Genomic DNA, 25302 nt, shown 5'->3' with positions numbered 1-25302 from the left:
CAGTGCTAAGATAGCGAAGCTGAAAATGGTGTGCTAAACTTGGGCAAGGTCAGCACGCAGGAAACTAGATAGAAGGACTCTTTGTTCAGGAACTGACACAGTCAGGAGCTGACACAGATTTACATCACAGGAGCCAATAGGCAGCTACACTCTGGAATCCCAGACCTCCAGGAACCCAGAAACACCTGCTGAATCGCACTGCAAGTGTAGTATAAGCAGCCAGAGGTGCCCTAGTTGTTAACCACTTGAGGTCTGCAGGGCTAAACCCCCCTAGTGACCAGGCCATTTTTAGTAAAATTGGCCACTGCAGCTTTAAGGCTAAGCTGCAGGGCCGCACAACACAGCACACAAGTAATCCCCCTCCCCCCCTTTTCTCCCCACCAACAGAGCTCTCTGTTGGTGGGGTCTGATCGCTCCCCCGTGTTTATTTTTTTAAATAAATGTTATTGTCAGTGATTTTTAAAAAGATTTCTTTAAATATGTCCCCTCCCTCCCTCCCCACAGCCAGCCAATTACGGCGATCGGCTGTCATAGGCTTCTGCCTATGAGAGCCGATCGCTCTCTTGTCCCCCAGGGGTCACACGGCTGTCCCCAGTGCAGCGCTCTGCTGATCGCAGCGCTGCACAGTCTAAATAGACGGCGATCACGCCGTCTAACAGTCTCCCGAGCGGCAATAGCCGCTCGGAGACTGAAGGTGGGGCGGAGCTCCGCCCTCCAAGCATGAGATGCGCGCGCAGTGTGCGCGCGATCTCATGCAAATTACAGCCCCAGGACTTTATGCCAATTGGCGTTAGGCGGTCCTGGGGCTGCTGCCGCGGCCACGCCCGTTGGCGTGACGCGGGCGGCAGAAGGTTAAGTAGCTCCCTCATTTTAGTGAAGGTAGCAGTGGCAGCTCCCCCCAGTATAGATGTTTAGGTACTAGACATGTGTGCCTCGTCCTCCCTCCCTATGCAGAGTCGCCAGCAGAGTGCAAATGAGAGGTTACTCACCCGTTTCTTGTCATTCCACTGACTCTCCATTCAGCCCATGCACCCAGTGTCCCCTCTATGGAGATAGCATGTCACTCGGAATCTGACCCGCTGGCACGTATTGACATGTAACATGATGAGGGACACCAATGTAGCCATGTAGACAGGATGCTGGACACACAGCTTGAGGGAGATTTTGTCAGAGGAATGCTGTGAGAAATGGGTGAGTAACCTCTAATTTACACTCAGTGAGCCACCTCTCCACCATCAGACTCCTGTAGACATGAGCCTACAGAGCCTTATGGAGAATTTGGCCCTGGACACAGTACACCGAGCATGAATTTGATCTGCACAATAAGGGAAAGAGGCGCCCTGATTTGAATAAAAGCTTTTAAAACCAGTTTAAAAAAGAAAAAGAAAAATTAGGTATCTTACCTCAATGATGAAATTCTGTAAACTTACAAAAGATTTATATTTGAGCACAGGCAACGCGTTTCGCGGGTCTGAGCCCGCTTCCTCAGGCCAATACAGTGCCAAATGACAGAAATCATGTAGCATAGGGAGCCGTACATGTTTTGTCTGAGGGGTGGTGACAGAACACCCGTTGCTTTACCACGGTTAATGTTTTGTCCATCCTTTTTCATCTAAGAGAGCGACAGCAACCAGGTCCGTCCAGGACCACCCTGAGTGGAGTCGGGTTTATGGTCTCCACCTGCTTCCTGTGGTCGGTTGCCCCTTGCAACCCTCCTTTGTGAGTAGCCCTTTCAATCAATTGATTTCTCCACACACCTACTATTGACATACTGCACTATACTGCTCCCTTTTTTGTCTCCTGTATTTTTTTCCATAGGGTGCCAAGACACCCCAACCACGAATGAATTTGATCTGGTCACTTGCCATTTCATTGGAGGAATGGTGGAGTGTGTCCCAGCATACAATACCTTTTTTACCCGCAGAGGTCTTGGGTGCATTTCTTTGCAACTTGTAAACACACAAGAAGCTAACTTGAGACTTCTGTTTTGAAATCTGCTCAGTAAGGTGCTATCTAATGAGTTGCTTATGACGATGACCTTGACCCCTGGATTATGGATCTACAAGATGACTTCAAAGTTACAGCCCCCCAGATGCTGCTGAGATTCAGGCTTCTAACTAGCCTTTTACAGTCATTTTCTTCCCCCATGAAAGTAAAACATGGAATTTTTTTTTCAGTCTCGCCATCATTAACATTTAAGAAGGTTACGATATCCTTAAAAAGAACAGACGGCGGAATGAATGCCATTTCATGCAACCACATTTCTTTAAAGGCTAACTTCCTTAAACCTTTCACAATCCTATTAAGCTAGTATAAATAACCTCATCCAATCAGCTAATTAGTCTCTTGGAGCATAAACATTTAACTTTGTCTGCCTGTGCGACAGATTTCTGTATCTTCAGCAAACAAGAACATATGGTTTATCCCAGGTAAAGCTCATTTACCTTTGTGGACACATTTCTTGATACCTCTCGCTGAAAAAAAGGAGAACTTCCCCTACAGCTGGAATCCACAAGAAATCCCTGCAGCGGTTTAAAATTGCTGCAGCTCTGTGTGCAGCAATTCCTAGTGCAATTGTGCTAGAGATTCCCCGACACTTGGAAGTGCTGAACAGTATAGACATTTGCAATTCTCGTGTATTTTTAAACAAAACTTTATTATACTTACCAGGTGTCAGAGTTATGTCCATAGCCCCGCCCCCTAAAGGAAGAGGGCATAAGTGCTTCTCTATGACCAATCAGAGAAGCGCCTGTGACCACTTCCTTTAGGGGGCAGGGCTACGGACAGAAGCAGGAAATGCGGACACCTGGTGAGTATATTATAAAGTTCAAAATGCTACATGTCCTGAAATTGCGATTAGCCCTAATCCCCACCACACACTTTCATTGGCAAAGCGTTTTTGGGAATCACCAGAGATTTTCGGCAAACCCGAAACACTGCCAAAATCCCCATAGTGGGTTCCAGCCCTTACAGCGCATTAAAGATGCTCTATGCTTCCTAAAAAGTGATTGGATGAAAAGCAATGGTCTCATGTATACCTGCATGCAATGTCGTTATTGACCTTTTTGGTAGCACTGGAAAAGCTGGAATACGTTGTGCTTCATACTGCCACCTACCTGAAGGAGATTTTTTTTTAATATAGAAACTGCAGTATTGGGCCTAGTATAATAGAGAGCAAATCTAGGCATTTTGTGACCTGTTGATCACGGGTGTACATCACTCCATACCAAGCTGACCAACTGTGGCAGGCGCAGCACTATGTAGTGCCTTGTGTGCAGGGATGGATCAAGACCAAGTTGCGCCTGGGGCAAGGTCAGGTTTTGGCGCCTAAAGGTCAGGTTTTGGCGCCTAAACTGCCATTCATTTTGCCGCCTTTTTAAGAATTCAACAAGCTGCGCCTGGGGCAAGATACCCGCTTGCCCCCCCCCCCCCCCTAGATCCGTCCCTGCTTGTGCGCTGTGGCATTAGAAGAATTATGCAATCTCTGTCTCTTTAGTCTAAGTAGCAGGGGGGGCCGGCCGCCGAGCCGGAGGAGTAGCGGGCAGGTCGGGGGTATTGGGCCTAGCGGTGGGGAGGGGGGTCGGACCCCCCCCCCTCCCTCGCCTGGGTCCCCCGAACTGCGCTCCCCTCCAGCTGTAATTAGGAAGCAGCCGCTTGCAGATTGTAAGAGGCAACGGGCGGGGAGGACTCACCTTTTCCGCGTTCCAGCGAGCGCTCCACTGAGGTCACTTCCTGCATTGCCGCCCACTGTATTGTAAGTGGACGGCGATGCAGGAAGTGACGTCAGTGGAGCGCATGATGGAACGCGGATAAGGTGAGTCCTCCCCGCCCGAGCCTCTTACGATCTGCAAGTGGCTGCTTCCTAATTACAGCTGGAGGGGAGCGCAGATCGGGGGACCCAGGAGATGGAGAGGGGGTCCGACCCCCCTCCCCACCGCTAGGCCTAATACCCCCAACCTGCCCACTACCCCTCCGGCTCGGCGGCCGGCCCCCCCGCACCCATGGACGGGTGTGTGTGTGTGGGGGGGGGGGGCAGCAATTTTCTCCTAAATTTGCCTCGGGCGGCAAAAAGTCTAGGGCCGGCTCTGCTAAGCAGACTGTCTATTACTCTGTAATTCCTCTAACACCATTCTATGGAAGCGGTAGGTTTAAAGAGCACACCAAATCCTTTAGAATAACTTCTTTAACCTTCCTGGCGGTAAGCCCGAGCTGAGCTCGGGCTATGCCGCCGGGAGGCACCGCTCAGGCCCCGCTGAGTCGATTTGCATAATTTTTTTTTGCTGCACGCAGCTAGCACTTTGCTAGCTGCGTGCAGTGCCCGATCGCCGCCGCTACCCGCTGATCCGCCGCTATCCGTCGCGCAGCGGCTATCATGTAGCGAGACTTTGTCTCGCTACATGAAAAAAAAAAAAAAAAAGATTTGCTGCCCCCTGGCGATTTTTTAGCAAACCGCCAGGAGGGTTAATAACTTCAACTTTTCTTCATATAACACTGCAACATGTGCAGCAGATAGTCCATGTACAAAATGTGGTGGATAAAAATCACAAAAGGTGGTTAAACAGTTCAATCTTGTCAGATAACATAAGATTGTCAGATAACATAAGATGGTGGATGTATTTGACTCTCTGTGCTTGAATCTGTACTCTGGATCTGATTGGATCTATACTCTGATGATGAATCTGCATTTGATCTTGTATTTATGCTCTGAATTTGATATTCAACTTGTATTTGATATTCAACTTGTATTTGAATTTGCATGTGTTATTCGATTTGATTTGCATTTGAATTTGTACTCTGAAGATGATCTAGCTAGGGGGTTTCCCACACAGGTTCAGTGTGTAACTAGCTAGGATTGGTTGAGGCTCTGGTGCAGTGTGAGGCTGGCTGTGATTGGCTCATCTATGTGATGACTCTTAAAGGCATATTTCCCCCTGCTGCCTTTGATAACACAATGCATATATATTCTGTTATATAACATTCAGAAACATACATTTCAGCAATAACTCTGCTGTTTGGCTTAAACTTATGAACATGTGAACTGTACTGAGGTTACTGGCAGGTTTTGGTGTATATTTATATAAACTATAATGGCAACCTAGGACAGGTCTTAGCTGGCCAGCTATACCAACCAAGTGATATTCTCTATGGCCTAGTGCACACCAGAGCGGTCCGGCTGCGTTTTGCGATCCGCTTGCGGATGCGGATCCGCTAGGGTAATGTATTTCAATGGGCTGGTGCACACCAGAGCGGGAGGCGTTTTGCAGAAACGCATACTCCCGGGCTGCTGCAGATTTTGGATTGCGGATGCGTTTCTGCCTCAATGTTAAGTATAGGAAAAATGCAAACCGCTCTGAAAAACGGCAGTTCAGAGCAGTTTGTCAGGCGTTTTTTGTTACAGTAGCTGTTCAGTAACAGCTTTACTGTAACAATACATGAAATCTACTACACCAAAACCGCTACACAAAACCGCAAAAAACGCTACAGAAAAAGAAGAAAAAGTGTTTCAAAATCTGCTAGCATTTTGCGGATCTGCTAGCGGTTTATGGTGTGCACCAGGCCTAAGTCACTAATTTTGTACATATAGGTCAGGTCCCCTGTTGGGACATAGTTTGTTATTGTGTATTCACCTGTACTCCAATTCGGATTGTTTGTGCAATCTAGGCATTTGTCTGGTTAAACTATGCCCAGAAACTGCCCAGCCCTGCATTCCGATGATATGTAATTGAGTAAAATAAAGCAAGTGTGAAAAGTGAGAAAGTATTTCTTCATCAACTAAGACACTCTATACTGGTCTATACCGCTGTATGGGGAGTAGAGTGTGTGTCATATGTAAAATTGGGGCATGGCTAAATGTGTGACAGGAAAGTGTCTAATGGCCCATACTCACGAGGGACTTTTGTCGCCTCAACACGCGGCGCGCGCGTGTTGCGGCGACAGGTCGCCCGTGAGTATGGGCCGTCGCGCGCGCGCGCACCCCGAACTGTCGCCCGTCGCTCATGTCGCCATGCGATTGAAAGTTTCAATCGCATGGCGACAGTCGCCGCCGCACCTCCCCCGCAACTGTCGCTAGTCCGCGTGAGTACGCGGACTAGCGACAGCAACCTCCATTGTGGTAAATGGAGCTTCCGGCGGGGGGAGGAGGAACGTCGGCGACAGCTTCCGTCTCGCCGCTGGTCCCTCTTCCGCGTGTGTACGCGGAGGGACCTGGCGAGGAGCTGTCGCCGGCCTGTCGCCCACACGCTCACGTGTGCTGGCTACAGGCCACTTCTGCAGCCCGTGAGTACGGGCCATTAGTGTCCCTCTCTACTGACTGCTAAAGTTGGGAGGTATGCAAACCAATCTCTGAAAGGATGTTGTTTATGTTGTGCATTCCTGTCTAATGACAGCTGAGTTTCTAGTGTCAGTCAAGAGCCTCATTTCATAGGCTCATGGCCCTGATATCACTGTGAGCCAATCACAGTGATCACTGATCACAGCATTGGAATAGAAAAAAAAAAAAAAAAGCTGTGGACCATACGGGGCCAGAACACAATTGTTTTCAAGAGGTTAAAATATTATGTTAAATCAAAACTCTATAGCAAAGGCTGGTTTTTGAAGCAAGCAAGATGGGCGCCAGTTGCTTTTGTCAGTTAACCAGTTAAGCTTTTTGGACGTAGCTCCTACTTCCAAAAATGCATGCTGGACGTAGGAGTGATGTCCATGAAAAAACCTATGGCCGCGGCTGATCACACGTTCACCTGAGGTGGGGGGGGGGTACTCATTGGGACCCGTTAGCCCGGAGATCAGTGAATGGGAACACTGTTCCCATTCATTGATGTAAGTCCCGTGTCAATGAATACCAGCATCAATGAGATGCCTGCATCATTGCGATGTTGGAAGTAATGCATTTAGCGTACTATATGCAATGAAAAAGAAAGTAATGCACGAGGATATCTTGTGGCCAAATAGTAAAATTACACTTACATACATTTATTTCCCCAAACAGACCTACACATATTTTAAAATTAACTCCTTACTTCCCACACTCCCAAAAATACCCAAATAAAACTTTAAATAAAAAAATTTACAATAAAATAAAATTGTTACCTTAGGATATGAGCTTTTTTTTTAATATGCATGTCAGAGGGTATATTACTAATATTTTCTAAAATTTTGGGCGTGATGGTAGCAAAACTGAAAAAATTAACCTTTAATTCAAAATAAAATATTGACGCCATACATTGTGATAGGGACATAATTTAAAGGGTGTAATAACTGAGACAAATAGGCAAATAAAATAAAATAGGCAAATAAAATACATGGGTTTTAATTATGGTAGCATGAATTATTTTAAAACTATAATGGGCAAAAACTGAGAAATAATGAATTTTTTTTCTATTTTTTCTTAATATTCCTGTTAAAATGCATTTACAAAAAAAAAAAAAAAAATCTCAGCAAAATGTACCACCCAGAGAGAGCCTTAGTGGTGGCAGAAAAAAACAAGATCATTTTGTTTTGATAAGTAGTTATAAAGTTATTGGCAAATGAATGGGAGGAGCGCTGAAATGATGCATATGGTGAAAAAACACTGCAGGCTGAAGTGGTTAAAGTTATTGTAGAGGCACCTTTTATGACATTATGCCAAAAAAAATCCCAACAACTGTATATACACCACCCCACGCACATCATTAAAGGTGAATTGAGTCAAATCTATTATCTCCTTACAATGGCAGTTTTGTGGGGAATGTATCAGCAAACTCAAGACTTTATTTTATCTATTATGTCAACAAGATGGTTGCTAGGATCCCCTTGATCCTCCAACAAAACTAGAGCTAGGGCTAGCGAAAGCAAAGGATATGTAAAAGCATTCACGACCAGGGCAGGACCTCTGATTTATAGGGGTGTGGTAAAATTGTGGAAAGGTAAGTATTTGTTGTTAATTAAGAATATTAAATTGGACTGTTAAGGTAAGTTTTCAAAGAATATTACAAAGATAAGGAAAACAGATCCTGAATATGAACTTCATAACTAAAATAACTTAAAGGATACTTTTACCTAATGCATTATAGCATTCTGTTTTAAAGTGCCACTAAAAACTGAACAATTAATCTGTGCATTCAAATATTTGTAGCCGCAGTTTGCGTAGCAGACAGCCCTGGTGCCTGCTGTTTTCTCCGGCGCCCTTTTCAACAGGGTGCCGGTATGAGTGATAGGGTTATACATCAGCGAGGATTAAAGTTAGGCACCCACCAGGGGAGGTTCAAATTACGGTAGGCACCACTGGGGGGGGAGGGTTAAGGTTAGGCACCCACTGGGGGGTTAAGGTTAGGTACCACCGGGGTGGGGGGCGTGAGGTTAGGCACTACCGGGGAAGTTGAAGGCTAGGCACCAACCAGGGGGGGTTAAGGTTCGGCACCACAGGGTGGAGTCCAGGTTAGGCACCACCATGGGGTTAAGGATAGGCACCAATGAAAGGGGGGTTAAGGTTAGGTACCACCGGGGGGGGGGGGCTTAGGTATCGGTAGAGGGAGGGTTCTATGTGAGGGTAGAGTTAGGTTTGATCTTAGTGAAATATTGGTAAATAGTGCAAATATTTTACTACATTAATTAGGTAGTATAATACCGGCTATTTCCTGCGCGCTTTTCAACCGGCACTTTTATTAACTGTGAAGAGAGAGGACATTTATTTTTATACAGCATATTCATGTTTTCCTTTACCCAGCTACTCTGTGACAGTTTTGATGTTTTTGCTCAGTATTACTTTAAGCTGTAGGCAAGTCTTGATAGGTCAGCAAGTTCTTCCAGGCTCAGCCAGATGGTGACAAGCCGATCTACGCTCTCAGATTGCAGACTAACGAGCTGCCTTCTCTCAGCCAGGCAGCCCGGTGCTAACGTCTGTTCATTTCACAGCCACTCACTCTTCATAACTGGAGACATTCAAACTAAGAATACCTTACCCCGAGAGGCTTCCCAAAAATTCCATTCAGCACACTTCTTTCTCAAAGCCATTTGGTGACCTTCATAGTCATCTCTCCACCTTCAGAGAAGCAATAAGAGATGAGAGGGTGGGGGCACCACAGGGAGCCACTCTTGATCTATTATCCCAGTGAGACAAGGAATTAAAGCAAATTATGGAATACTCACAGTGTTTTGGGATGCGGCTGCAGAAAATGACTATAAGCTTTTCAGGGGCAGTTTATCTCCAGACCATTGCGCCTACTATTTTTGGATGTAGAGATGGGGGTACTTGTAAAAATAGAAGGATACCTCTCCTATCTCTGGAAGGGAGGAAGGGTGAGCTGGGAGCAGACCATTAGGCTTTTAGGAACTAATGCTGGCCATACGCACATAGATTGCCACCCAATCTGGGAAAAACTTTAGTAGATTTCAGAATGAAATTGTTGAAAATTGATTGAATCATGCTAACGGCCCATAGCGTTGCACTGCAGTCACTCAGTCACTGCCTGGCTCCGTGCATTTAGCAATTAGCATAAAAAGCTGGATGGGCAGGCTAGATGGTCTGGATGGGCAGTCCCACTTAGCCCAGATCCCACCCATCCAGAATCAGAATCACCTTTATTCACCAAGTACATCGAATTACATACCTGAAATTGTTTTTGGTACACATGGCAATGGCAGTTGTACAAAAGACAGACTTGTCAGGAAACAGGCATAGAGCATACATTGAGAGCAAAGGGGACAGAGCTACTGGATTTTGTACGACCCCTCCCACACAGGCAGTTGCTTATTCGAGCTCCCCCCATCGGGCCACCAGTTTAGAGCCATAACCTCCAGAACTGCAAGTAGCAGGAGCACCTTCTTCCCTCGGTCTGTATGCCTACTGGACCCCAGCCGTACCTGTCTGGTCAGGCTCAGGCTAGTCCCTGGACAGTATTACTACTATTATTATTCCCGATACGCCCACCCCAAACATTCACGAACTGTGCGGAACTGGCCCCATACCTTAGCTATTGTGGTGGCCCTCGTCCTCATTTTGGCAGTATGTTGTCTTTACCACAGCACTGATTACTCTTATGAGTTTTTACTTGTCGCTAGCAGATGCCCCTATGTACCAGACAATGAGGGAGTATGCAGGGGCATCTGCCAGCTCAGCTCTCTCTGCTACATGTACACAGCCGGGCTGAGCAACAATAAGAAAGCATGGGACCATCCAGCTCACCTATCTTGCTCTCTATGCTCCCCTCCACCTATGCTACATGCACAGAGCCAGGCTGAGGTGAGGGCAGCTCTACCCAGTACCCAGCCCTTCCAGCTCTCTATGCTCTATGTTGGCATTTGTGTGTTTAGCAAAGGACAGAACTAAGGGCATTAAACTTTCTGTGCCTATAGGTTCCCCTAATGCAAATCCAGAACTGCTTACACTAACTCTGTCAGGGGGATTACATTTGCACAATATTTGCATGTTTGCATTAACCTAGAATGTGCGGACTCCTAAACTCCGACGCAAAACTCAATATTCTGAATTCTGCAGAATTCAATTCTACATCAATCATTAGCATTTCCATAAATGTCCCTACAGCTTACCCTTCCGTCTCCCCAAAAAATGAAATTGAGGCTGTATATGTGTAAATACTGTATATACTGTATGTATATATATATATATATATATATACAGTATATATATATATATATATACAGTATATATATATATATATATATATATATATATATATATATATATATATATATATATATATATATATATATTCTTTTAAACTGTATGAATTGCTATTGCAACTCCAGCTGGGAAGTTACAGTAAATTAAAGCTGAACCAACAGGAAAGGTGGTAAGACTCATCACGGTCCCCAGGGATGGCCCGTTCAGACTGGGAGCAAATGGCTTTCTTGTGTACCTATTTGTCCACGTTCCCTGGGGAGAAAGCTCAGCATTGCTGTCGTACATCAGACACGTGTGCAGCCAATAGGCATCACCATTACCTTCTTTTTAAATTGCACCTGTGAGTGTTTTGTGGGGTTTATTAACCCAATTCTAACAAACGAGAAGCTCTGGTCTCTCTACTATAGAGTAGCTTGATTTCTACAGGAAAAAGTTTCTTTCTTAGCAACATAATAGGGGAAAATGGGTGACTGTAAAAATATTGCTGGTATTTGCCACGGTATGGGTCTGGCCATGGCAACCTTTTATTTTATTATGCACCGCATGATCTTTGACCTGACTTCTGCTGGCCAATTGCGATGGAGTTTGCTGACTTCGTTCACTAACCTGTGTTGATGAAGAGACAACGAATTCCGATGATTGCAGAAAAGAGACACTGCAGCAAACTCCAGTGGCCAACTCACTTTAGGTCAGAGGTCATGCTGGAGATTATGGGACAAACATTTGCCAGTGGCGAACCCATTCGAACACAATTTCTGTCGGTTAAGTTACTTTTAAGCCCCACTCCAGGGATAAAATGTTTTTATTAAATCTGTCTAGCACTCAGTGACAGAGCTTGTTTTTGTCTGAGTAGAACTACTTGATTAGCTGATGTCACATATCACTTTTAGACCTCTTCTCCGCAGACAGCTGAACTGATCATTTGTTGACCGGTTCAGCCGCCTAGTTGCCGGCCACAAGCATCATTCGGCTGCAATCACATGTACTTGATACGTCTGACATGCGGCAGCAAAAAAGGGTGCCATGTTGCGTCTGAGCGTGGCAACCGACATGCTCAGATTCAACTACATGGGGGGCTGCCTGTCTGCCTGTCTACCCGCAGTGCCGAGGACTAGCAAGCACCCGGCTGGTGGACGTGTTTTACAGAGTAAAATGAGCCATAAATTACTTTTCTCCTATGTTGCTGTCACTTACAGTAGGTAGTAGAAATCTGACAGAAGTGACAGGTTTTGGACTAGTACATCTCTTCATAGGGGATTCTCAGCAAGGCTTTTATTCTTCATAAAGATATTCCCAGAAAAGGATTTATACAATGATGCTGACCAGCTTCCCTGCTCGGGACATGGTTTTTTTGGCAGTTGGACAGAGCAACTGGCATTCACTAAGTGCTTTTAAAATAAATAAATCCCTGAGAATCCCCTATGAAGAGATGAACTAGTCCAAAACCTGTCACTTCTGTCAGATTTCTACTACCTACTGTAAGTCACAGCAACATAGGAGAAAAGTAATTTATGGCTCATTTTACTCTGGAAAAAAATGTACTTCTTATTTGTCTATAATTGCACATATTTTAAATTTTACAATTTTTCGCCATAGTGCCCCTTTAATTTTATGGGCAGCATGGTGGCCTAGTGGATAGCACTCTCGCCTTGTAGCGCTGGGATTTGGATCGCTTCCCAGCCAGGGCACTATCTGCAAAAAGTTTGAATGCTCTCCCCGTGTCTGCATGGCCTTCTCCAGTTTCCTCCCACATTCCAAAAAGTATACAGATAAGTGAATTGACTTCCCCCTAAATTGTCCCTCTAATGAAAATATGACTATGGTAGGGATTAGATTGTAAGCCCCTGTGAGGGACAGTTATGTGACAAGACAATATACTCTGTACAGCTCTGCAGAATATGTCAGCACTATATAAATAATAATTGTAAATAATATGTTTGCCAAATATCAAGTCTCTAAAATGTATGGGTTTATTCGGAAAAATAAAAATGCTCATGATCCTGAGTCTATTCCTTTTAGTGTCAGATGATGGAGTTTTGAATCAACAACGGCATGTCAATCAGTGGCTGAATTATTACTATTGCGGAATCTCCTGCAAGAGTTTGTTTTTTCTTTAAATAATTCAAAGACATCCAGAGTTTGTTAAAAAATAGTTGTCAATCATGATGTCTGCATGAGACTGAAATCCCACAACACCTTATTTACTGACCTACTAGCCACCACCACTACTTTGTTTCAGTATAGCCCAGGAAAGGGTTGTTGTTAAGTTGTATTAACTAGTAATAGACATTTTTTTAAAAAATTCTGTAAGAGATTTGGGGGATCACCTATGATATTTCTGCTGTAGATCCTCGGGGAATGACTAGAGATACCTTAGTCAATCAGACCCGTTGTGCGGCCGGATATCATTTCTGGTGAGCAGAGTTTTGCCGTGCTCCTGACTCTCGGAAGCGGTTTTTGCTGTTGGTGCTCGAATTCTAGATGACTCTTGTTTTTCACGGATTTCTCGCTCCAGTATAATTGGCCTGCAGAGGGTTTTAGCAAGCCTTGTAGAGAGGAAACCAAGGATATTTGGCAAACTTTTCATAATGCAATGTTATTATCAGATATTTATAAAGTGCCAATGCATTACGCTGCAATATATAAAAACTTAAAGAGAAACTTTAACCAAGGATTATTGAACTTCATCCCTATCAGTAGCTGACATCCCCTTTCCCACGAGAAATCTTTACCTTTTCTCAAATAGATCATCAGGGACCTCTGTATGGGTGAAAATTGAGGCGAAACCCCTCCCACAGCGTGATGTCATGACCATGGTCCTGACAGTTTGCTATCTGTGAAACTTGTTGCATTGTGGGAAATAACAGCTGTTTCCAACTGCCAAGCAAGTTATCTCCATCTGTGCTTCTGCAGAGATTGTCTGAAGGTGGCCACTAATGGTCCAATTTCAAGCGAAAAATCGTTCGAGCGATCAGAAATTCTGATCGGAAGAAAAATCGTTCACTACACCATCAACGAACCAATCTTTGCTTCCTATCAATCACAACCAACAAGAAAATCCAAATTTTGGTTTGTTAAAAATCCAATCAGACAACTATTTTTATAATCATTTATAATCGATTGTGCCCATCAACTGAGATTATTTACAACCAATCCGATCAGAATTTCTGATCGCTCAAACGATTTTTCACTAGAAATTGGACCATTAGTGGTCACCTTTACAGCACTAAAGATCAGGGATGCTCAAATTCGAACTCGAAATAGGTGTTATTCGGATTTCATCAGGTTAATTAAAATCACCTGTGCGGGTGGGCGAGGGGGGGTTAATCTTAGCCATCATGCGTCTTCTTAGGTCCGTCCCTCGGCGCCTCCTGTCCAAGCGGAGGTCACGTGATTGAAAACACTTCCTCCTTCCGGGTTGAAAGAGGAAGTGTTTGTAGTCACGTGACGTGTGTGGACCGCATCGTGGGAGGCGTCGAGGGACGGAGCTAAGAAGATGCCTGATGGGTAAGATTAACCCCCCCTCGCCCATCCGCACAGGTGATTTTAATTAACCTGATGAAATCCGAATAACACCTATTCTGATTTCATCCGAGTTCGAATTTGAGCATACCTGCTAAAGATGTCACTACCTGTGATATATTTTATAATGAAAATAAGGGAGAGGAAAGATTTTGCAGTGGGTGAAAACTGTAAATAGTTTATGAATTACAGTAATATTATATAAAACAAAATAATAATTATGTTACTTTCCCAAGAGTCCATGCATAGCACCTGATGTACAAGCATATAAGACATTCCTTAAAGAGACTCCGTAACAAAAATTGCATCCTGTTTTTTATCATCCTACAAGTTCAAAAAGCTATTCTAATGTGTTCTAGCTTACTGCAGCACTTTATACTATCACTGTCTCTGTAATAAATCAACTTATCTCTCTCTTGTCAGACTTGTCAGCCTGTGTCTGGAAGGCTGCCAAGTTCTTCAGTGTTGTGGTTCTGCTATGAACTCCCCCCTTCCAGGCCCCTGTATGCACACTGCCTGTGTATTATTTAGGATTAGAGCAGCTTCTCTCTTCTCTCTTATCTTTTACAAGCTGGATAAATCGTCCTCTGAGCTGGCTGGGCTTTCACATACTTAAGAATTACAGACAAGGGCAAAGCTGTTTGCAGGAAGAAACAAGCAGCCTGAAACTTCAGTGCATGAGAACAGGGGGAAAGAAACACACAAATGATCTCTTGAGATTCAAAAGGAAGGGTGTATACAGCCTGCTTGTGTATGGATGTATTTTCTATGTGTGGACATACTGTACATCAACCTACTTCCTGTTTTGGTGGCCATTTTGTTTGTTTATAAACAAACTTTTTAAAACTGTTTTTAACCACTTTTAATGCGGCGAGGAGCAGCGAAATTGTGTCAGAGGGTAATAGGAGATGTCCCCTAACGCACTGGTATGTTTACTTTTGTGCGATTTTAACAATACAGATTCTCTTTAAAGTGCATGCCTAATATTTTCCATTTAATAAATTGTTGTGTGGCGTGTTTCAATACTGCACCACTGCATGTATTTCTGTCCATATGTGTGACCTGCCCCAGGGCAAATGGGATGTCACAATAGACATGACTGCAGGCGGATGTGTGTTTTAACACGTTAACACATTACTGCATAGACCTAGTTTAAAACGTTTTAATTTGCAGTATTATTATTATTTATTTATATTTATAAAGTGCCAACATATTGTATAGCACTGCACAAGAGATAGGGCTGGTGCACACCAAGAGCGGTTCTGAGTGTTTTTAAAAATGCTTGTGGGCTGAAAACCGCTTGGCTAATGTATTGCAATGGGATGGTGCCAGGCCCAGATTTACCTCACAAGAGCCTATAGGCACATATAGGCACAGATGTCCTGACACCTTACACTTCACCCTCCATGGACCTACAAACTCCTGCCGAACCACACCGCACGTGTGCTGGCTGTCCCAGCTGTCACTTCTCCTTTACTTTGCTTGCCTCTCAAACCATCATAAGTAGCTAAAGGTGCCCTTAGTATTAGGTAGCCAGAAGTACCATCGATATTAGGTAACCAGTGGTGCCCCCAGGTATTGGGTAGCTAGAGGAACCTCAATATTAAGTATCTAGAGGTACCCCTGACTGAAGTGAGATCTTGCCAGTGGAATTCAAAGAGCAGGGTGAGTATTGTAACCCCTTATTTACACTCTCATCTGGACTCTGCATAGGGAAGGAGGGAGGGAGGCACTCCGGGACAGGAGTGAGCCGCCTCTCCATCATCAGGCGCCTGTAGACACGTGCCTACAGTGCCTTATGGTAAATCCGGCCCTGGATGGTGCACACCAGAGCTGTTCGTTTTTTCCCCCAAAGCCAAACTCTGGGGCTGCAGCATTTTTGCTGATTTGGCGATTCTGCCTCAATGTTAAGTATAGGGAAGTGGAAAACCGCTCTGCAAAACGCTAGATCAGAGCAGTTTCCAAGCAATTTTGTTACAGTAGCGGTTCGGTTACAGCTCTGCTGTAACAAAATATATAAAACACTACACAAAAACGCTCCAAAAAGGTTAGGTATGTTTAGAAAATCGCTCCAAACATGCCTAGAATCGCTCTGAAAAACCACTCCCAGTCTCCTCCTCTTCCTTTAAGGGTGTTGGATACTTGTCTGCCCTAGTCTCCTCCTCTTACTTTAAGAGTGATGCAGACTTGTCTGCCCTAGTCTCCTCCTCTTCCTTGAAGGGTGCTGCAGATTTGTCTGCCCTAGTCTCCTCCTCTTCCTTTAGGGGTTCTGCAGATTTGTCTCTCCTAGTCTCTTCCTCTTCCTTTAACGGTGCTGCAGATTTGTCTGCCCTAGTCTCCTCCTCTTCCTTTAAGGTTGCTGCAGATTTGTCTGCCCTAGTCTCCTCCTCTTCCTTTAGGGGTTCTGCAGACTTGTCTGTCCTAGTATCTTCCTCTTCCTTTAAGGGTGCTGCAGATTTTTCTGCCCTAGTCTCCTCCTCTTCCTTTAAGGGTGCTGCAGATGTGTCTGCCCTAGTCTCCTCCTCTTCCTTTACGGGTTCTGCAGACTTGTCTGTCCTAGTCTATTCCTCTTCCTTTAAGGGTGCTGCAGATTTTCCTGCCCTAGTCTCCTCCTCTTCCTTTAAGGGTTCTGCAGATTTGTCTGCCCTAGTCTCCTCCTCTTCCTTTAACGGTGCTGCAGACTTGTCTGCCCTAGCCTCCTCCTCTTACTTTAAGAGTGATGCAGACTTGTCTGCCCTAGTCTCCTCCTCTTCCTTTAAGGGTGCTGCAGATTTGTCTGCCATAGTCTCCTCCTCTTCCTTTATGGGTTTTGCAGATATGTCTGCCCTAGTCTCCTCCTCTTCCTTTAAGGGTTCTGCAGATTTGTCTGCCCTAGTCTCCTCCTCTTGCTTTAAGGATGCTGCAGGCTTTTCTGCCCTAGTCTCCTCCTCTTACTTTAAGGGTGCTGCAGACTTGTCTGTCTAGTCCCCTCCTCTTCCTTTACGGGGCATTTGAGGGTTTGAGAGTCCCCAAGCCCTGTGCTTAGAGCAGGAAATAGACCTTCCTGCTTGTATGTGCCTTGGGCTAAATTATAGATCATTGATGGCATTTCTGGCACAAGGTATTTACAAACTTTTTTTGTACTCCGAGAGACTTGCTGCCTACATCAGTAAAGCAGCACTTTATGTGGGTCGCCATAATACTGCAAGGTGGGATTGGAGGCTCAGACAAAGCTAAAAAAAAAAATCCCCAAACAAATGGCCGGCTGCTGGCGTCTTGTTTAACCGATGATAAATGATTTTCTGCTACCAAGCAGAAAAACATTTGGCATCGTTTCCCGTTGTTCCGTCGTCATGTTTCGAGCCTCAAGGGGGGAACAGAACCTCAAACAATGCTAGAAGCTACACACGGTGTCGTGGAAAATCTGATTGACTGCAACGTTTGCACAATTACCGGCAATCAACGGTAAATGCATTGCGATGAATGCTTCCATGTAGTGGGTCATGGCACTAAACGAAGTTGACGAGCCCAGGCAGCTGGATTGGCCCAATGTGTTTATAATTCCTGTTTTTAAAATAAAGTTTTTCGAATGTTCCTTTTTCAAGTGCAAATCAGATAAATCATTTAAACAAATATGCCAAAAAATGCTCAATTTTTATTTCAGAATAATAAAAAAAAAAATAGGGTAAGATGCCTGCAAACAATCAGCTTCCGGTGAATGTGGGACCAGAGATGGTCAATGAGATGGAAATAATTTCGAGTTGATACAGGATTATGAAAATGTTCTATGCAAATTCATGCAGCTTGAAAATGGATCAATTGAATTTTACCTCAGCAGGATTTGATTGGTTTGTTTCAAGTTGTATACATTTTCCAGAAAAATGTGCAGAATGCTGCATCAACTCAAAATTATTTGCATCTCATAGACCATTCCTAATCCTATGTGGGACATGTATTTTAGCCAAAAAAATTGGGAGGCAAAATACCTGCAGGCGCTCCTTTCTGCTGAGATCAGTATATACAGTCAGTATAAAGCTGGAGATCCCTGGAAACCAAAGCAGGATCATCCACCAGGCAACCTAAGCAATTCCCTGGGGCCTACACAGCAGCCCACACAGCAGCAGGCATGATGCTATATGCCCCTGTATTATTTAATATCCATTCCCAGAAGCCACATGGGCGAGCGGGGGAGGGGGGGGGCGGAATCAGGGCCAGCCAGGATGCATATAAAAAAATTATCAAGAGCAGCAGTCAGATCTGCAGAGATGGCACTCACTGTGAGTGAGGTGTGTGTGTGGTCGTCTCTGCTAGCACACTGCTCAGTCAGGTCAGCCAGGTGTCAGCCGGCACCGCGGTAGCACTGGTCCCTCCGTCCTGCCTGCGTCACACACAGTGCCTCAAGCACGTATGACAGGCGGGGGCGGAGTTAGGGGTGGCGCCGGCGCGGCATGTAAACAAGCTAGAGTGCGGCGGCCGCACGATGTACACAGTGAGAGGGAGAGAGCGGGCAGGGAGAGAGGGCAGACCAGTAGGCGGTGGCATCACACTCGCACATAAACGAATGTGCGTGCGTGCGGTGCTGCTACTGCTCGCTCTGAGAGGAGGAGAGGAAGGGGGCGGACCAGTAGGCGGCGCCGGGCACAGGCTGAGCTGCCTGTCACAGCTGGCGCCGACCTGACTGAAAAAAAATAAAAAAAATAAACACGCACAGAGCGGCAACTTGTCGAGAGGGCGCCCACTTCCACCCACGGCGCCATAGGCAAAAATTTAGAGTTGCCTAGTGACTCAGACGCCCCTGCCCTTAACCATTACACCATCCAGCCACCAACTACTACCTTGCCTAGGGCCCCGTTATATCTTTATCCATCTCTGCTGGGCACCACTGTAACCTCCTATATATTGTATTTTATATGTTTTGAGCATCAAAAAATGAAAAATAGAAAAAATAAATAAAAAAGTGCAATTTTTTTTTAATTTTAATTTTTTTTAACTAGGGGGAAGAGACGCTGAGGACCGAAGATATCCTGTCAGTTATTGAGAGAGAAGGTGACTCGATTGCCCTTATTATGTTCAGTGGGGTTCAGTATTACACAGGACAGCTGTTTGACATCCCTAAAATTACGGAGGTCGGTCACAAAAAGGTACTTGTGTGTCTCTCCTTATCTACAGATCCATCTTCAGTCACTGATGTTATCTTCTCTTGTGTAGCACCGGAAGAGTACTTGTCTTTGAAGAAACTCTTTAGTTAACTAATTTTCAGATAAACTAATACTAAACTACATATTCAGGAGCTCTTTATCTGGCTACTTCCAGCAGCACAGACTCCCAGCTTCCAAGGACCTTTTGCCTGAAACGTTGCTTTATGCTGGGAATACAAGGTTCATTTTTTAGGTGATTAGATGGTCCGATAGATAATTTCCAACATGTCCGATCTTCGATTCTTTTGCCGCTCAATTTCAGATAGAAGTGAATGGAAAAAGATACGAAAAACGAGCAGAAAATAAGAGAATCGACTGCAGAATCGAGCGGCAAAAACGATCGAGAGGAGAAACGCACGGCAAAAACGAACCATGTATTCTCAGCATTAAAGAGGAGTTGTCATCTATACTGCCTCAAAAAACAAACACATATGTAAGTAGATAAATACTTGCTCTACGTACATAACATATGTATAGTGCTGTCCACGTTCTGATTTCAGTGAATTTTATATAGTGAATAAAGAGAAAACTGTTTCAGGCAGTTGCCATCTTGGAATCCATGAATTTGAAACCAATTGATATCATTTCCTCCCTTACTCTGTTCCCTCCCTTGTTCCTGATTTAGTATGCATTACCCTTCCTCGGCCCAGTCCTAAGACACTCCCACCCAGCTCTCTAGTGGGAAGTGCAATCACATACATCATTATTGTGCGACTCTGCAGAGCTGGTTTATTTGTACGGATAAGATGTCAGAAACTGCTTTTCATTGAATCACTCTGCTTAAAGAGTTTTGTGTGCTGCAACCCCCCGTGTGTTGGATTTTCTTGTGTGACGTAAGATTTGAGGACATTCTCTGGCTGCTAGCACACTACAGAAATCTTGATATTTATTATACAGGGTTCACCAACTATGCATTAAACAAGCAGAATAGTGCCACGCGTGCATGAAAAAAGGGCGCAAGGAAAAAAGGGCCTGGCTGAATAAAGAAACAGCGCAGGTGGATAACGAAATCTCAATAACAATAAATGGGAAACGAAACTGGTTAACTATAAAAAACGGTTTTAAAACAGGCAGGAGTTGATAACGAAAATATATTAACATTAAAAATTGTAACGTAGATCAACAATACAGCTTTTCCCAACCCTACTCTCACACAGACCCAAAGTGGTGCCTAAAACAAACCACTCCCCTGGTAGAGTTGGGCCGAACGGTTCGCCGGCGAACGTGGTTCGCGCGAACTTAGGTGGTTCGCGTGCGGGTACCGCACGCGAACGTTTTGCGGAAGAAGTTCGGTTCGCCCCATAATGCACCTGAGGGTCAACTTTGACCCTCTACATCACAGTCAGCAGGCCCAGTGTAGCCAATTAGGCTACACTAGCCCCTGGAGCCCCACCCCCCTTATATAAGGCAGGCAGCGGCGGCCATTACGGCCACTCGTGTGCCTGCATTAGTGAGAGTAGGGCGAGCTGCTGCAGTCTCTCATATAGGGAAAGATTAGTTAGGCTTAACTTCTTCCTGGCTGCATACCTGTTCTGTTCAGTGAGCCCTCAGCCCACTGCATACCTGTACTGTGATCCTGCCACTGCATACCTGTTCAGTGATCCTGCCACTGCATACCTGTTCTGTGAACCCACCCACCACCACTGCATACCTGTTCAGTGATCCTGCCACTGCATACCTGTTCAGTGATCCTGCTGCCACTGCATACCTGTTCTGTGAACCCACCCACCACTGCATACCTGTTCAGTGATCCTGCTGCCACTGCATACCTGTTCTGTGAACCCACCCACCACTGCATACCTGTTCAGTGATCCTGCTGCCACTGCATACCTGTTCTGTGAACCCACCACTGCATACCTGTTCTGTGAACCCGCCACTGCATACCTGTTCTGTTCAGTGGAGTTTGGTGTGTCAGTGTGAAGCAGTACCTTAATTACACTACCTGATTGATGTATACACATGCAAGATGTTTTAAAGCACTTTAGGCCTGTCATTTAGCATTCAATGTGATTTCTGCCCTTAAAACGCTGCTTTTCGTCAAATCCAGATTTTTCCCGGGGACTTTTGGCGTGTATCCCACTCCGCCATGCCCCCCTCCAGGTGTTAGACCCCTTGAAACATCTTTTCCATCACTTTTGTGGCCAGCATAATTATTTTTTTTTTCAAAGTTCGCATCCCCATTGAAGTCTATTGCGGTTCGCGAACTTTAACGCGAACCGAACCTTCCGCGGAAGTTCGCGAACCCGGTTCGCGAACCTAAAATCGGAGGTTCGGCCCAACTCTATCCCCTGGTGGTGCCTAACCCTAACCACTCCCCCTGGTGGTGCCTAATCACTCCCCCCCAGGTGGAGCCTACCCTAACCACTCCCCCTGCAGAAACACCCTTTTACACATAGAAGTGATATCTTTGATAACGTAAAATCGCGTGCATGAAAAAGGGTGCCGTGAAAAAAAGGGCCTGACTTATTAACGAATTTGGCGCCAGGTATTAACAAAATTTGCTAACAAAAACCATCGTTGTCAAGCTTTATTTACGCTAATTACTGTTGCAAAAATAAATTAGAAATAATAACGAAGAAATATTAACGTTAAATGTTACGTTTTCCGTCAATACTGCTTAACCCAACCGTATCCTCACATAGAACCCTCCCCTGGTGGTGCCTAAAAATAACCCCTCCCCTAGTGAAGCCTAACCCTATCCACCCCCCGGTGGTGCCTAACCCTAACCCCCCGGTGGTGCCTAATCCTAACCCCCCCCTGGTGTTGCCTAAAACTAACCGCCGCCTAGGTGGTGCCGCCTAACCCTAACCACTCCCCCTGGTGGTGCCTAAGCCTAACCACTCCCTCTGCAGAAACACCCTTTTACTTATATTAACGATAATACATTTGAAAACGTAAAATCTGTACTTATTAACGAAATAATATGACAAAAACTATACCGTTGTAAACTTTTAAAACGATAACTACCTCAAAAACTATAATGTTGTAATGTTATTAACGAAAATTTTCGCGGCGCCCTTTTTCTGCCTTTTTTGCCGTATTAACGATAATTGCATTAAAGTCTATGGCAGCGCCCTTTTCGTCCACCCTTTTTTCCTGCTACCGTAAAGTCTGTAAATACAAACAAAATAATATGGCAAAAACTATAACGTTGCAAGCTTCTAAAACGATAACATACTTCAAAAACTTTAATGTTCTAATGTTGTCAATGATATTTATCAGGCGCACGTTTTTCTGCATTTTTCGCCGTATTAACGATAATTGCATTAGAGTCTATGGCGGCGCCCTTTTCGTGCACTAGCCACCCGCGCCCTTTTTTCCTGAGTGCCATCTACAGATCAGATGTTTCAATGCTATATATATATGATATATATGCATATACATGGCAAACGGGGAACAGAGGCGCCAGCAGGGTAAAAGTGGATAAAACCTTTAAAATTTGCTTGGGGAAGTGGTGGACTTACCTCCATAAAGCAGACACGAAACCCCAAAAGTACAACGCGTTTCGCAGGCCACGTCTGCTTCATCAGGCAATAAACGTGGGGACAAACAGAATTTCAGCAGTAGAAGGAGTAGCTACTGAGGCGCTGTCCCCACGTTTATTGCCTGATGAAGCGGACATGGCCTGCGAAACGCGTTGCACTTTTGGGACACTATATAATAAATGTGATGACTATTATACAGACAGTCTTTCGTGTCTGCTTTATGGAGGTAAGTCTGCCGCTTCCTCCAAGCAAATTTTAAAGGTTTTATCCACTTTTACCCTGCTGGCATCCTCTGTTCCCCGTTTGCTGTACCGTGCCCACCCCTGGTGGAGGGGTGATCTACCACTTTTCTGATCTACAGAATCTACAGAGAGCGACTTCTTGATCCTGAGTGAGAACAGGTCTAATCTCCTCACTTGCCTATACAGTGGTTGCCTTTGTGGTAACCCACGTTTGTGAGTATACTTTTCTCACTAATTATCTTTACTATATTTATGCTGAACATACTACACTATATTGGGCTCTCGGTTTCTCTAACCTTATATGTGTATATATATATATATATATATATATATATATATATATATATATATATATATATATATATATATATATATATATATATATATATGGATAGGCTTTTGAGTATGCAACTACTCAGATTCAAAATTAACATGAGGCTTGATTGCCTCAGGTGTGTGCACAGGAGACAGGGGGTTACTTACCCTCAGAAGTCCGTCGGCTTCTGTGCGTCTCACTCCACTCGCACGTGACCTATGGGACGCGTTGCACGACTCACTACCACACTTCCTCCTTTCAGCTTGAAGGAGGAAGTGTGGTAGTGGGTCATGGAACGCATGGAGTAGATGCATAGAACCCGACGGACTTCTGGGTAAGTAACCCCATCTTCCGTGGTCACTGGTCACACCTGAGGCAATCAAGCCTCATTTTAATTTTGAATTCGAGTTGCATACTCGAAAGCCCATCCCTGTATATATATACATACACACACACACACATGCCAGAGATAGGAACCACAAACAGGAAATACAGGAATGTATCCAAAATGGGAAGGCAGACAGCAGTAAAAACCTAAGAGTTGTTTCTAAATCTTTTCTGCATTATTGACACCTAAAATACACATTCTTTTTGGAGTTGGATTTCATCAGGTTGTCCCTAGGCCTTCTCAAAGGACTAGAGGACATGATCTGCGCATGGAGGAAAAACATTTTAGCCATTTATTTAGGAAAGGGTTCTTTACAGTAAGAGTGATTAAGATGTGGAATGCATTGCCACAGGAAGTCGTTATGGCAAACTTTATACCTGCATTTAAAGGGGGCTTAGATGCTTTCCTTGCGTTGAAAGACATCCATGGCTACAATTACTGGGTTATGTCTAATGATGTTGATCCAGGGATTTTATCTGATTGCCATCTGGAGTCAGGAAGGAATTTTTCCCTTTTGGGGCTAATTGGACCATGCCTTGTGGGGGTTTTTTCGCCTTCCTCTGGATCAACAGGGGTATGTGAGGGAGCAGGCTGGAGTTGTACTTTGTTCTCTGGTTGAACTCGATGGACGTATGTCTTTTTTCAACCAAAATAACTATGTAACTATGTAACTATCATTACAAAAGCCCATTGAAAAAAGTCTGCATTTCTTATGGCAGGCAGTAACATCGCAGTCAGGAGGCAGCCATCTGCTTCCATAGAAATACCATTTAGTCAGCAGACAGATCTCTGAGGTGCTGACGCCAGTATCGCTCCCCTCATCAGCCTGAATGAGACAGGACGCTGTACAAAGTTCCCTGCCTTGTTTTTTATGATTGGCCTTTGGTGACTTAACCTCTCTGCCCTTGTGCCAACGATATGCCGGTTCACTGACCTGCTTTACTTGGAGAAGAGAAAATATGCTTCAGTGTGTCAATTCCTCACAGGATACTCACTGCAGAGCTGCTAAATTATGAATCCTAAAATCCGTGTCACACAAACGGCTTCATTCAAAGCGTCATTCCGACTTTGTGTGCGGTATAAAGACAGCAAGCAGCACAATGGTATTATTGTTTCATCTGTCCACTGAAGTAGCCACAAAAAGAGGAAAACAAATGGCATGCGGCTTGGAACATTAGATACTGGTTGAGTTGAGCGGTTAACCGGTTCCAGACGTAGGCTGTTAAAATCTACGCCCTGTTTGGAAACTCTCTGCAAGGTGTAGATGTCAATAGCTTAGCTTCGTGCGCTCCTGCCGCGATCGCAAGTCTGTCGCTGTTTCACTCCGGTGTCCAATGACAAGTGAGTTCCGTGCGCTGGTCAGGAGCCAATTTCATTGGTTTCTGACCCAGTGATCACTGTGAGCCCCCCACAGTGATTCCACAGTAAAAATAGAAAAAATTGATCTGGTCATTAAAGGATAAGTAAGGCAACAAAGCTACATACAAGTTTTCACCTTGTCTGCTGCATAAGGTAACTGCATCCTCCTTTTCACTTCGATTGTCTCCAACAGTC

The 25302-nt window shown here is 44.7% G+C and overlaps 1 protein-coding gene across 1 annotated transcript in view; it reads left to right on the top strand.

The window, feature by feature from the left end:
- Positions 1-25302, top strand: part of KYNU (kynureninase) — a 137067-nt gene that overhangs the window by 55149 nt on the left and 56616 nt on the right. The window contains exon 8 of the mRNA XM_068247079.1: positions 19114-19260. Within this exon, the coding sequence (XP_068103180.1) occupies positions 19114-19260 (147 nt within the window). The remainder of the gene's footprint in view (positions 1-19113; positions 19261-25302) is intronic.

This window comes from Hyperolius riggenbachi, chromosome 7 (genome assembly GCF_040937935.1).
Source record: "Hyperolius riggenbachi isolate aHypRig1 chromosome 7, aHypRig1.pri, whole genome shotgun sequence".
Taxonomy (NCBI): domain Eukaryota; kingdom Metazoa; phylum Chordata; class Amphibia; order Anura; family Hyperoliidae; genus Hyperolius; species Hyperolius riggenbachi.
Note: the sequence above shows the minus strand (reverse complement) of the source record. Positions and strands in the feature narration are given on the sequence as shown.